Source organism: Halyomorpha halys, unplaced genomic scaffold, assembly GCF_000696795.3.
Source record: "Halyomorpha halys isolate HHAL.00 unplaced genomic scaffold, Hhal_1.1 Scaffold24.1, whole genome shotgun sequence".
In the NCBI taxonomy this organism is placed as follows: Eukaryota; Metazoa; Arthropoda; class Insecta; order Hemiptera; family Pentatomidae; genus Halyomorpha; species Halyomorpha halys.
In genome coordinates, this window is record NW_027107648.1 from 2,298,065 (window position 1) to 2,311,836 (window position 13,772).

General features: G+C 34.8%; 2 protein-coding genes across 2 annotated transcripts in view; both read left to right on the plus strand.

Annotated features, from left to right (window-relative positions):
• Positions 1-1,207, plus strand: part of LOC106682473 (uncharacterized) — a 14,973-nt gene extending 13,766 nt beyond the window's left edge. Inside the window, exon 4 of the mRNA XM_014423356.3 lies at positions 955-1,207. Within this exon, the coding sequence (XP_014278842.1) occupies positions 955-1,140 (186 nt within the window). The 3' untranslated portion in view covers positions 1,141-1,207. The remainder of the gene's footprint in view (positions 1-954) is intronic.
• A 7,615-nt stretch (positions 1,208-8,822) lies between these two features.
• LOC106682459 (uncharacterized) overlaps positions 8,823-13,772 on the plus strand; it is a 9,957-nt gene continuing 5,007 nt past the window's right edge. The window contains exons 1-2 of the mRNA XM_067046035.1: positions 8,823-8,961; positions 13,346-13,504. Of these exons, the coding sequence (XP_066902136.1) occupies positions 8,881-8,961; positions 13,346-13,504 (240 nt within the window). The 5' untranslated portion in view covers positions 8,823-8,880. The remainder of the gene's footprint in view (positions 8,962-13,345; positions 13,505-13,772) is intronic.

Sequence of the window (13,772 nt, forward strand, 5' to 3'; positions counted from 1 at the left end):
TCCAGATAGGTCGGAGTATAGTCTTATAAATTAGTAGTTAGATATATAAGGTAGTGTCTAAAAACTGAAAAAGTTTTTTAGACACATTTTACATTTCATATCTTATACATATTTCCTTACCTACATGGTATTATATTTCATCTTTCATTGTTATGAATCAACTATTGTTTAATTCCATTGTAATCAATCAATCAAATATTTTTTTTTTGTTCAATTCATTGTTATATATACTTCCAAATTTGTTAGTTTATTATTTATTTTCCATTTTATATTTCTCTGAATGATCGTTATTACCTCTTTTTGTTTTATTGACCTGAAACTCAATCGAAACATCGGCAAAATAAATATTTTTTGTTTATTTGTGTTTTTTTTTGCTGACCACATCCCCTGACCATCTTCTCCACTTGAACAGAAGTTACGCTTCCCACATTATTATTATCATTAGTCAGTTTCATTACTCACTCCATTTTGGGCTACTTTATTTTATATTTATTGCTTAATTTTATTATTTACTTAAATATTTTCATTATGTTTTTTTTTCTCACTATTTTAATTAATTTTCCATTATTTGCATCTATGTATTAGTTTTTTTATAATAATTTTCTTCTTTCATAACTTTTTATAATCCTATAATTTTATATATATATATATATCTTATATTTTTTAAAAATTATTAATCTTATTCTATAAGCAATCGGTTTATGTAGTCACTCTTACGTCTTATAAATATAAATCATTTATTATCTTCATATTTTCTAGTTTTACTGTTTTTTATTCCATTATAGCTGTTATTTTGTCTGAATTTATTCATAAGACCTGAAATCAGATCAAAACTTTGGCACAAATAAAATATATTTGACTTATTATTGTCTTCTTCACAGACAAAGCATCTTCTCCTGTAGTCCATCAATTTTATCCACACCATTATGTTTAAAATTTACTCTGTTCTTACAGGGAACGTACGAAATAAACGACTTGGACATGGATAGTTATAGTATGCCGAACTTTCCATACGGAAAGTACAGAACGGATGTCTCTGGGAAGATCAACGGCACTTTGGTTGGCTGCATTAGGTACTTCGCTGACGTGGTGCCTGCTAAGAGCGGACGACAACAAAAGAAACCCAGAAATAATTCTTAAATCCTTTGAATACGATCAATGTAGAAATATTTCTTTAATATAATAAAAATATAGTATTAGTTCCTGACCCCTGCAATTTTCTTAATATATCACTCAAAAATTATATTGGATACATTCTTACACTGTTTGTAATATGTAAAATTAAATACATATTAAGGTATGGAAAAAATTATATTTTTGATTGTTTTTTTTTTTTTTTTATTTGATAGCACTGAAATGATAAAATAATTTAAAACTTAATGAAATATTGCCTTTGCAAATATTAAACGAAGTCATCCTAATCTTAATACGTTGCTGCCAACTGATTAAAATTATATCCGAACTATCTAGTATGAGAAACAAGCAAGTGAAAAACTTGAAGAATTTAAAATTTATTGCATTGAAAATAAATCAATAAGAGTAGTGCTATGGAAGAATGATCCCTTTGTTAAATTTTTAAATGTGAAACGACAAAGAAAATTTTTCTATCTAATATTGGTGATAATGAATCAATATATGTTCCTGTTAGTGAACAAAACAAGATTTCAGAGGGAGGGCCCGATGTCATTTTGTACGAATGTCACAGGAATTGAAAGCGTAAACATCTCAATAACTAAATTATTTGTTTATAGACGAGCTTATGCTTTATACTCAATTTATGGAATGTATTAAAAAAATACATACCAACCCACAGGTTGTCAGATCGAATTCCGGACCCACCCGTGCTTTTTTAAAGCATAAAATAATGCAAAATTCACTTTCAACCTCCCCGCGGACATTTGTGAGGCCCGTTAGCCAGTGACTGGCACTCACAAAAAAATAGGCGTTTTTGGATTTGGAATTTGGAAGCATCTTTACTAAATACATTTTAATTTTAATGAATTTATATAGAATACAATTTTTACAAAGTTTTATGAAATATTGATTTATAGAAACTATTCCACTGAGAAAACGCAGATGATTAAACTCTATCAAATTATGATATTAACTATCATATTATGCTTATGTAATATCATAGGGGTATTTACGCGACCTTTGCCAAACATTTAAAATGGGTAAAATATGTAAAAGTCGAGTAAGGTTTTTTTTTTTTTTTTTGGAAAAACTGATAAAATATTATTTTAACTCTGTCGATATTAATAACTGAGAAGGTTAGTATGTGGTTCTCATCGTCTTAATTATTTAAATTTCCCCTCTACTGCTAATGCTACTCCATTTCAAAGAGAAGCAATTCGTTGAAGTGGAGTTTAAGAAAGATATGGCGGAATAGAGTAAAACGTTGTTCTTGTACATCATTGCAGAGAATTCGATGAAATTGATGTACGAAGACGGGGTTAACCCCCTTTCAGGAGGGAAATCGTACCACCAAAAATACATAGAAGGAAAATGGTAAAAATGTATTGCCTTCTATAACTAAAATTATTGTCGAATCTATTAAACCCTATCTACCACAAATCATGAAACATCTATCCACGTTAGTTGCTTCTTTCTTTACAAATGGATCATAATTTGAATAACAGCTTATCTACAGTTACTAATTCTCTCCTTACTAACTGGGCTTTACCAATTCTCAAATATATATTTTTCGCCTAAGGATAAAGAATTAAGAAAATTAACAATTTTAAACTGGAATAATCATGGATTATCTTCTAAAAGAAATTAATTCAAAATTTGCCTGGAATCAAACTTCATCGATATAGCCTGCGCAACTGAGACACATTTATGCCAAAACATCAAATATAAAATGCAAGATTATAATATCTTATGTAATGACAGAGATTGTTCGACTCCTTCCAGTGGGGTCGCATTAATAATTAAAAATAATATTAGCTTCACAGAAAATATTATTTCCAATATATTTAACATCGAGGTCGTTTCGGTTCGTTTACACTCGTCTCCTTCTACCGTCGTAACGGCAGTTTATAAACCTCCAAATAAAATATTATTTGAAGACGAAATTTTAAAACTCTTACTAACAGGGAACCATACTTAGTTTTAGGCAACATAATGGTATTCCAAGTCATACTTTAGTGCCAAAGTATTAAGAACATTTACTGGCGATGCCGCAAAACAAATCCTAGTGGATATAATTTCCTTGATATTTGTTCAAGGCACAGTATTCAAATACATGCACCTAATGAACCTACCTTTTACAGACCAGACTGTAAATCTGACCTTCAGGGTATCGTAATAAAAAAAAAATTAGTTTACCACTCTCTTCGCAAGTGGGAGCTGAACTATCTAAATTCACGACCCCAAAAGAAATCCAAGAACTGATTAAAAAGCTCAAAATAAAGAAAAGTCCTGATTTTTTTTTTTTTTTTCTTCCCTACACCTAAGGAGGTATTTCTGCGATTTTATTTCGAACAGCCCAGTATACTTTAGCTTTGTTGAGGTAACTCCTGTCTAAAAGTTAAGTCCGCCGTTGCCGCATATGTAAATATGTGATCGCCGTTCATCTCTCCATCTCCACAAAGGACGCAGTCTGAAGACTCTGAACCTGAAGCATGCCACTGCCACCGCTTTTGATAAAGTCAATAGAGGGCGCCTCTTAGGGTCTAGAAATCCCGCCCAGTTCTTGCCCCAACATTCTCCTCTACTCCTTTCCTCTGCTCTTTCAGTGATAGCGCTTCGGGCCAATTCTTTCGCCATGTCCATGGTGATAGGAAGAAGCGGCTGTGGTTAGCTAGCCCATAACCGTGCAAGTCGATCCGCCTTCTCATTCCCATGTATACCGCAATGGGCTGGAATCCATTGCATTACCAATACTTTAAGTAGCTCTCTTTTAATTTCTAGTTTATATAGTTTTCCGGCAGTGCTGCCCTGGAATCCGACAGCAGAACTATCTTCTTTTGCTGGTGTGAGTAAGCTTTTCTAAAGCCAAAGTAATAGCAGCTACCTCTCCATCAAAATTGGTATCGTTTGCTCCAGGAGGTGCTGACAGTTGGAACAGGCTACTATAGACACCTGCACCCGCATTTGTATTTGCCCCTGTAGCTGACCCTTCGGTGTATTTATGGAACCATTCTGCCTCAGGGTAACGCTCGACTATTGTGGCCAATGCCACAGTCCTTCATAGCTATTAAAGTGTTACCCAGGGAAGCTGTAGTTTTCATCACATCAATTTTTAACAGTTGCCTGAGTACTGAATATTTTCCCGATACGTGGAAATTCATTGAATGTACTTCAAAAGTTTTTACTCTCAGATGCCCACCAGACCCACCGGAACCAATCCTCAAAGGTAAAAATGTGAAATGCAATCTTGTCAGTGAAACAGTAAGATACCTGGGAATACCTCTCTGAAAAAAAATTTCCAAAAAGGTTCGTCCTACGGGACTATTCCGACAGAAGCGAAGAAGGTAAGTACCGAGAGTAGCTAGCCGCATAGGTAGTCTGCATTTATTGTACTTCTGGAAGGACATGACAATGGCATCCGTCTTCGACGGATTAACCTTGATCCCGTCCTTCTTCAGGGCAGCTACTATGGTGGCAGAGGCAGTCTGTGCATGGAGTAGGGCCTGGTCGGCTCTCACGCTCGAAGCGTAAACACCGATGTCGTCGGCATAGGCTGCCGTGCTACCACTGCGTCACGATGCTTGATGGCGACTACTGGTGCCGTGAAAACGACGAACAGTAGAGGTCCAAGCACCGAGCCTTGAGGTACACCGCAGGTGGTGGGGACCGGAGCCGACAGGTCTTCACCGACTCTTACGACGAAGGATTGTCCACTCAAGTAGTTTCTGACCAATCGGCATAGGGCGGCGGGAAACTTGAATTCCTCCAGTCGGCGAAGTAGTAGCGGGTAGGACACACTCTCAACCGCCTGCCTTCAGTCTAGAGAGATGAGGGCAGTGGCATTGTTGTTCTTCATCCGCTCTATGGTGTGGGCTTGTAGCTTCACCAAATGATGTTCACAGGCGACACCTCTCTGGAAACCAGTCTGTTCGGGCGGTATTATGTCGGCTTCTCTGCAGTGCTCCAAGAGATGGTGATGTAGGAGCCGCTTGAAGACCTTGCTCATGTGCGAGAGGAGGCTGATCGGGCGATAATGCTCCGGCGAGTCACCTTTCTTCCCAGGCTTGAGTAGTGGCACCACGATCGCACGCTTCCAGGCCGTTGGGAAGTATGAGATCCGTATGCACGAGTTGAAGATGTTCAACAGGAAGGCCTTACCCTTCCTGGGAAGCATCTTCAGTAGTACACTGGGGATCCCGTCCTGTCAAGACGACTTGTTGCCTTTAGTGCGGCGCAGTACCGACTCCAGCTGGCCAAAGGTGGAGAAGATGGGCTTCTCGACGGGACTCGGTGGACTTCCAGGTGGTGGTGGAGGAGCATTGGTCGTCCGCTCAGCATCCCTCGCTGCATAGCTAGAGGCCAGGAAGGCAGCCTGTTCCCCAGACGTCATCAGGTCGTTACCAGCAGTCAGGTGTACAGTCCTCCTCTTGGTGACGAAGGTCCTCACCAACTTCCAGAGCTGTCGATGGTCCTCGTGTGTTCTTCGGAGTTGGTCATGCCAGAGCGATGTCTTCCAGTCACGCATGAGGGAGGCTATCTGCCGAGTCATCGCATTGATGGCCGGTTTCAAGGTGTAGTCACGCGTGCGCATGAAGACATTGCGTAGGTTGTTTCGTTGGCCAATCAGAGTGAGGATATGCTTCGGTGGCTTCCTGATTGCGTTGGGGACTGGTGTGAACTTCGGGATGTTCTTATTGGCTGCCCTCTGGATGGTGGTGGATCAGTTAGGGTTTTTTTTTTTTATGACCCTTATTCATAGCCTAGTGCATACGCTGTGATCAAGAAGCGGTTTTATTTTATCTGCTCAAGGTAATTTCGTGCGTAATTATGGCATCGTTAATTTATTATTTTATCGACATTGCTCAGTGGTATATATAAAAATTAATAATATGTAAAAATAATAAAATGTTTTTATAAAATACAATGATATATAAATTTGGGAGCTTCGGTGAGACTCTAGGTGCTGCGCTCTGGTGGATTGTAGTCAAACTTTTTGTTCCCCTCGCTATAGGACTCCCCTCCTTGATGACGGAGTCATAAGGATGTTCTGGCATAAGGAACTTCTCATAAGGAGATTCTCATAAGGAAGTATCAGAATTGCCATATGTTTTTTACTGAGGCGGCTTGGTGAAATCATATTCGGTTAGTTTGGTATCTTGCACCAGTAGATGCCATGTGAGGTCAGTCGGCGGGAGCTCTTATTAAGATGGAGCATCGCTGCGCTAGTCGGTGCCATGAGGGCGGTCGGCGCGATGCTTGCCAGAGATTAAGCATCATTACACCAGCCGTGGCCTCTGAACGGCAGGTTGGCGGGATGTCTCGATGCACCTTAGTTGTTGGGCGCTTGTACCAGTGTAGGAGGTCCGCTAAATTTGTTTATCTTTATCAGCAAGGATTTAAGGTCCAGTAAAGAAGTTGTTGAAGCGTAGATCCTCATCTTGAGAGACCTGGTTGTGGGTAGTCGCCGGCTGTTCTGAAGTCGGATGGAGTTCTGCGCTGTCCTATCGCTGTCCTGTCGCTGTGCTACGAACTGGTAGCAGGGAAATAGAGGCTTCGGACTTCTTGAGAATAGTGGCCTGTTGATTTTGAAAAAAGGAAATTTTTTTTGTATTAATTAACATAAATGTTTCATTTTTTTATTAAGAACTTTAAATCTCATATAGGAGCTACTAGAACTCTAAGAATTTTTAATTTCTACGACTTCTCAGGTCGATAATTGATCAAAAGTTTTCGAATTTTTTTTCCGTTTATAGGGAGTTCTGTTGCCCCCCTAAGAATTCTAAAAATTATCCCTATTAAATAAATCCCTAATGTTGCCAGAAAAAAAAATTTAAAAATTACAATATTTTCAATATAAAGTCCTAAGAATCGCAGTGGATGCCCTAGGGTTTGTAAAAAATAGCCAATTGCAACGCGAATTACTAATGGAACCGACTGAGGGTTACACCAAGAAAAGGTTTATGAAGTTCACTACCATTTACCGACCGTTAAAGGAGCAATTACTTACTACTTGGGAAACCCAACTGAAGACTGAAGCTCAGGCTATTGCAGGATTACTTATATTTTATTTTTTTCTCTTCGTCCTTTTTTTCAAGTTAACTTTTTTTTTCCTATTAGAGGGCAATTATTAATTTCTTTAGGTCTACAAATGTCGTTATTTTTGTCATTAACTTTACTTTTCACTGTCATTAAGAATTATTATATTTACTTAATTTTATTTTAATCATAACGTTGTACATAGTTGGGGGTGTCTTTTGTACGAGACTATCCCTCCCCCCTCGTAATCAGTTGTTATTTCAACCATGTAAGGCCCACCAGGCCGATCTGGTATTAAATAAATAAAATAATGATAGAAGGAAATTCTATCCTAACCTCCAAGCCCCACCCCCACAATTCAACTGGTGAAAAACAAGTGAAATGTTAATAATAATATGTTTTGTTCTTTTTTGTTTTAATATTTATTTATTGGTGTTTACAACTGTACATTATAAAACATTTAGTAAATCTGATCTAAGTTACAGGGGTGTAGAGAAACTACCCATTGGTAGTGCTATGCTAATGACATTTTACATTAGCTGGTCTCGTGGCCATCTTCTTTTCAGGCGCCTCGAAGGATTGTCAGGAATGGAAAAGGATGCAAGATTAGAAACAAGGGGGTTTGAGTGGTTAGAGAGTTTATAATGGAAGGAGTGATATCTGGTTCGGGCTAGATCGGTCACATAGGGAACATTAAGGTCTTTATGTATGATTTTGTTTTTGACAAAGTAAGGAGCATTGAGGATTTTACTAAGGGTTGAATACGAAAGGAATTCGAAGGTTTAGTGGAGCCCCAAAGCTCAACTCCATATGTCCAGATTGGCCTTATTACAGTCATGTAGATCAGTCTTTTGTAATGTGTTGGAAGTTTAGACCGTTTGTCTAGTAAGTGCTGTAATAGTCGAAATCGACATGCAGTTTCCTGTCTGTTCAGTCTTGTGTGAGGATTCCAGGTTAATCGTTTGTCCATATGTAGTACAAGGTAGCGAATCTGTTCGACAGGGGTATGAGTAACATCGTTAAATGAAACTATAGGGCAGTCAATAAGTTTACGACGAAGGGTAAAGGTGATTTGATGGGATTTGTAGGAATTTATCTTAATCCTCCAATTAAAATGTAAAATGTAAATAATCATGTAAGATTCACCAGTTCGATCTGCTAATAAAGAAATTAATATTTATTATAACTGTTTTTCTTTTACCTTTTGGAATCGCTTTAGTGCTAAATATACTTAAATAATTCGGAATCAATGAGGTTGATGATTTTTATTGTATTTTTTATTTATTGTATTTTTCTACTATATTAATATCAGGTTCTGAAAAGTTTCATTGAAAAAGTTTATATCCGGTCTGTTCAAGTTATCAATTTACAATCTAAAATACTGACTTCGATAATGATAAAGATTTCTATATAGGAACGATCAGATAAAAGTTTTGAGTTTCCGTTTGGTGATCACGCCAAGTGGATTTTGGTGGAGTATGGTTTATATACTCCGGCCTACAACAATTTTTGCCATCTATAATTTGGCTATTCGCTCCCCTGTCTCTAAGTTTAGAAGAAAATAGCCAAATCTGGCTAAGATGGTCGGAAAACTATATACATCTATATTATGATTTGAATAGGTTGTTATATCACAATACATTTTCAACAAATCGGATACAGGAAATACATTGATATGCATGACAAGTTGGCGTGGCGTTCTCAGTTGTCATGAAGTGTCCGAGGGTATTGGTGCCTCTCTTCTTGTGGATCTTGGTTTCTGATCCGTGTCATGCACAGGAGCAGTTCGCGGTGAGCATTGGTGTATTAAGGTCTTGAAGAGTATCATCTGGAATCATGATAACAGATGACAGCAATTATAGAGAAACTTCTGTATAACGGACAACTTTGGGAAAGATGTTATACAGAGTTTTCTGTTGGAAAAGGGTTTATTTTAATAAAACATAAAAACATATTTTACTTTCAACATAGACTATTCATGTTTGAATAAAGTTACGATTAAGATAAAAATTTTTACTTTCATAAAAAAATAAATAAAATAAAATAGATTAAAAGGCTTATATGTATTATTGTCTAAACAATTTTTGATATTTGTGCAGATTCCGGGCGTTCCAGAGCACTATGGAGAACCTTATGAGAAACACTGATGAAGTTTATGTTATATAACATAATTATTATATAATTGATAGATGTTATATAATAAAAGTGTGGTCTGAAAAATAATGATAATTTATTAAGACCCGACGTTTGGCCTACAATCAGGCCCCTAAAGGGAATATTTAATATTTAATTAACAATATTCAAATTGATATGGAGATTTTTATTCATTGATTCTATTTAAATGGATTAATTAAATCAATTTAAAATTTTATATTTTTTATTTATTTATTGATAAACTGTTCTTCATTTAGTTAAATGAGTTGTTGAAGTTTTGTTAGTGATCTAAAACTAAATTAATGTCTTATTACTAAAATTTCTTTTTATAAAAAATTATTTAATTAAAATTTCATTTTTGTTTTTAACTGTATCAAACATTTTGGTTCCACCAATTGTAAATTAATTGTATGAAGGTGGTCCACAAAAATACAAATGCAGGAACAACTATCTGTAACCTAATAAATATTTTTTTCGGTTAATTTTGTACCTTTTTTGACCACCATTGACGGACCATATAGTACAAGAGCCGGGAAGAAAAAAGGCAGTAATTTCACCCCAATTTCTGATTACTTTAATGAAAACTATGTATAATTACTGGTCAAAATTGATGAGTCAGCCAAGTATAGGTAGGGGGAATAAAAAATGGCAGCTGTTTCAAAACGTTAAAAAAAAATAATTTTTTTTCGGAGCTCTATATCTTTAAAACTACCCTCAACATTAGAAAACCTAAGAGAAATTCATTTAAAGTAGAATAAATTTGGTAAAACATGAGGCCTAGTAGAGATATTTGTGTTCAATAGTTCCCGAGATATAGCTTTTTAAAAAGCTATGTATCATAAAAAATGTACTAAAAAATCAGTAGTTATTGAATTTATTTTGAGAAATCTATATTTCAGGAACCATAAGGCGTACAAATATCTGCCAGCAACCAAATTAAATCTAGTTAAATCTAATACAACTTAAGTCATAATGTTTATCTTCGTAGGAGTAATATCTCTTATCATATTTGACAAAATAAATTCACAAAATGTTAATTTCTAGTTGTTCAATAAAATTTTTGATTTTTGAAAAAAATATATCTCAGAAACCATAAGACTTACACGTGTCTGCCAGGACTCAAATTAAAGGTAATTTAACTTACTATAAAGTATAAGTAGTTTATGTCACGTATCTTCGTAGAGGTAGTAGTTTTAACGTATTGGCATATGAATATAAATGTTGCATATGAAATTTTGTCCTAACAAATATAAATGAATATATTTTAGCAAATATAAAAACTAATACTCCCACCGAGATAAACGTGATAAACTACTTTACTTCACATTAGACTAGCTTTAATTTGAATGCTAATAGACATCAGTAGGTCGAATGGTTTTAGAAATATAAATTTCTCCAAATAAATTGGCTAACTTATGATTTTCAGTGCATTTTTTTTTTTTTTTTTAGTTATTTATTTATTGTAATTTACAACTGTACAAAATAATACAATAAGTAAATATGTAGTATGTTTCATATACACTTGAAAATCTTGGGAAGGAACCACCCATTGGTGGTACTTCAAACATTAATTTAAACCAGAAGGTCTCGTGGCCATCTTCTTTTCAGACGCCTCGGAGGATTATCAGGGATTGTTAAGGATGAAAGATTAAGAATTAATGGGTTAGGATGGTTAAGGAGTTTGGAATAAAAAGACGCATATCTGGTTTGGGTCAAATCTGGAACGAATGGGATGTTAAGGTCTTTATGAATGAGTTTATTTGTGACGTAATAAGGAGCATCAAGGATTTTACGTAGGGTTTTGGATTGTAACGATTGGATGCGGGAAGAATTTGATGGTTTGGTGGAGCCCCAGAGCTCAATTCCATATGTCCAAATTGGTCTGATTATTGTAGTGTGTACTAATTTTTTGTAGTGAATGGGAAGTTTAGAGCGTTAGTCAAGTAAGTGTTGTAGCAATCGGAATCTACGAGGAGTTTCTTGTCGTTTCAGTCTTGTGTTTGGATTCCAAGTAAGTCTCTTGTCAAGATGGAGTCCTAAGTATCGAATCTGTTCAACAGGCGTTAGTGGTGTATCTAGAAAGGATACTGTAGGACAGGAGGGCAGAGGTTTACGACGGAGAGTAAAGGTGATCTGGTGGGATTTGTCAGGATTTATTTTGACTCTCCAGTTTTTACACCATTCTTCAATAGATGTTATGTGTGCCTGTAGTGTTTGTGATGCAAGTGCATTTTTAAAAATTAAATTTACTCTACTTTAAATGAAGATCTCTTAGGTTTTCTAGTGTTGTTGGTAGTTTTAAATATATAGAGCTCCGAATGAAAAATTAATTTTTTTTTAAGGTTTTGAAACAGCCGCCACTTTGTATTCCCACTATCTATACTTGGCGGACTCATCAATTTTGACTAGTAATTATACAAGTTTTATACAATAATCGTACATAGTTTTTATTAATGTAATCAGAAATTGGGGCGAAATAACTGCCTTTTTTCACCTTTTGGGCTCTTGTACTAATTACTACAATCTACTTGCAGGACCCCGTTTATCGTTTTCATTTATTACTTCAACTTTTTCTTATAATAGTTTTCTTGACTTAGATGGAGGTGCATATAAAAAGAATAATATATATTCTGGAATTTTTTTCCTAAAATGTTGAGGTGAAAAAACTCCTATTTAGAATATTATCAATAATCTATAGTAATAATCGATAAATAATCGATTGTACTACGTTCCATGTTCCCCCATCTTATATGACAATATTTCAAAAAGAAATAGATGCACTAAAAAAAAAATTAGGTAAAATTGATTATAAGGTTATAATTGAATACATAAAAAAATGTTAATAATGTTAAATTGATTGTTGTAATTGTAGACATAATAGTACTTGAAGATGTGAAAACCCGAAACGTAGTACAAACAATTATAGAATATTGATGATGTTCTAAATGGAAGATCTTTCACCACATTATCTTAATAAAAAATTATGTATCACCAATTATATATAGCTTAAAAATAACATATGTTTTCTCAGCTGTTTGACGTAAGGAGTGATTAGTAATTATTTACTTATTAATACATATAATTTATTGTAATACTAACTTATGGACACAACTTAAATAATGAATAGTTTTTATTTAATATTAATTTTTGGTAAGCCCTAATATATACGGAAAAAATAGTATTATAATGTTTCTTTCAAAGAATTAAGTTACATATTTAATTCTAGAATTGTTAGTTTTTAGTAATATACAAAGATAATTACGTTTGCCGGTTCTAGAGGAGTTCCAGATGCCATTGGGAAAAAAAACCCACTTCTTGAATGGAGGGGTTCCGATGGGGAGGTTCAAATATATTAAATTTGTAACTTTTTGGCCGGGACCTTCATAACATTTATATATAATTTGAATTATTGTTTGAGCGTGTTTTGTTTATGAATTATAGTCAATTATTCATTTAGTCTCAACACGTTTCTTTTTCTTATTAGTCAACTCATACGTTTCGGCCATTCTTAAGAATTACTATTGATTAACAATCTCAATTACATTATAAACATTAAGAGTGTAATTGAAATTGTTAATCAATAGTTATCCTTGAGAATGGCCAAAACGTAGAAGCAGAGTGATAAGAAAATAAACATGTAGAGACTAAATGGATATTCCTTATTATATATAGGAAGAGGATCAGGGTTGCGGTGAAAGGAGAAACAAAATAGTTTACAACTATACAGCATATACTGTTCATCCGTTTGCTTTGAACAGCCCTGATCAAGCCCTACAAAGTGGGGCGAAACGTCGGAAAATAGTTGTAACCTATTTTGTTTCTCCTTTGACCGCAACCCTGACCATCTTCCTATATATCAATTTTTACGGTCAACTATATAGACATATATTCCTTATTATAATTGATAAACTTAATAATATTGTCTGATCAGAAATTGTTTTTATTATAGAGAGGTGTCCTTTAATATAAGTATCACTACATATATGTAGCACTAATAATATGTACATATATTTTTCTACAGGGACCTTTTCGAATTGTATTGACCCAGATTGATCAGTGCGATGAGTCGGGAACTCATCAAATCTATGCTACCAGCACAAGAATTAGCAAAGTCAGCCGTAGCAAATACCTCTATTCGACAAACATTACTACAGAGCTTAACATAGATGACAGCGCGACGGTAAATATAAAGTTTGATCTTTACTTATTGTTTGTATAGTGTTTTTATTTTTGTTTAATATAATATAAGAAAATCTACTGCGATAGTGATGTTTGCCAATACATACTGCCTGACTTCTCGGGAATATTTCCAGTATTACTACATCTCTATTAGAATGTGTAAGATGATTCCATAGCGAAAGTTAATATTAAAGAACTATATATTTAAATAGATAATAAAATTATTCGATAATTGGAGTAAAAAGATGTGAATTAATCAAGTTATATAT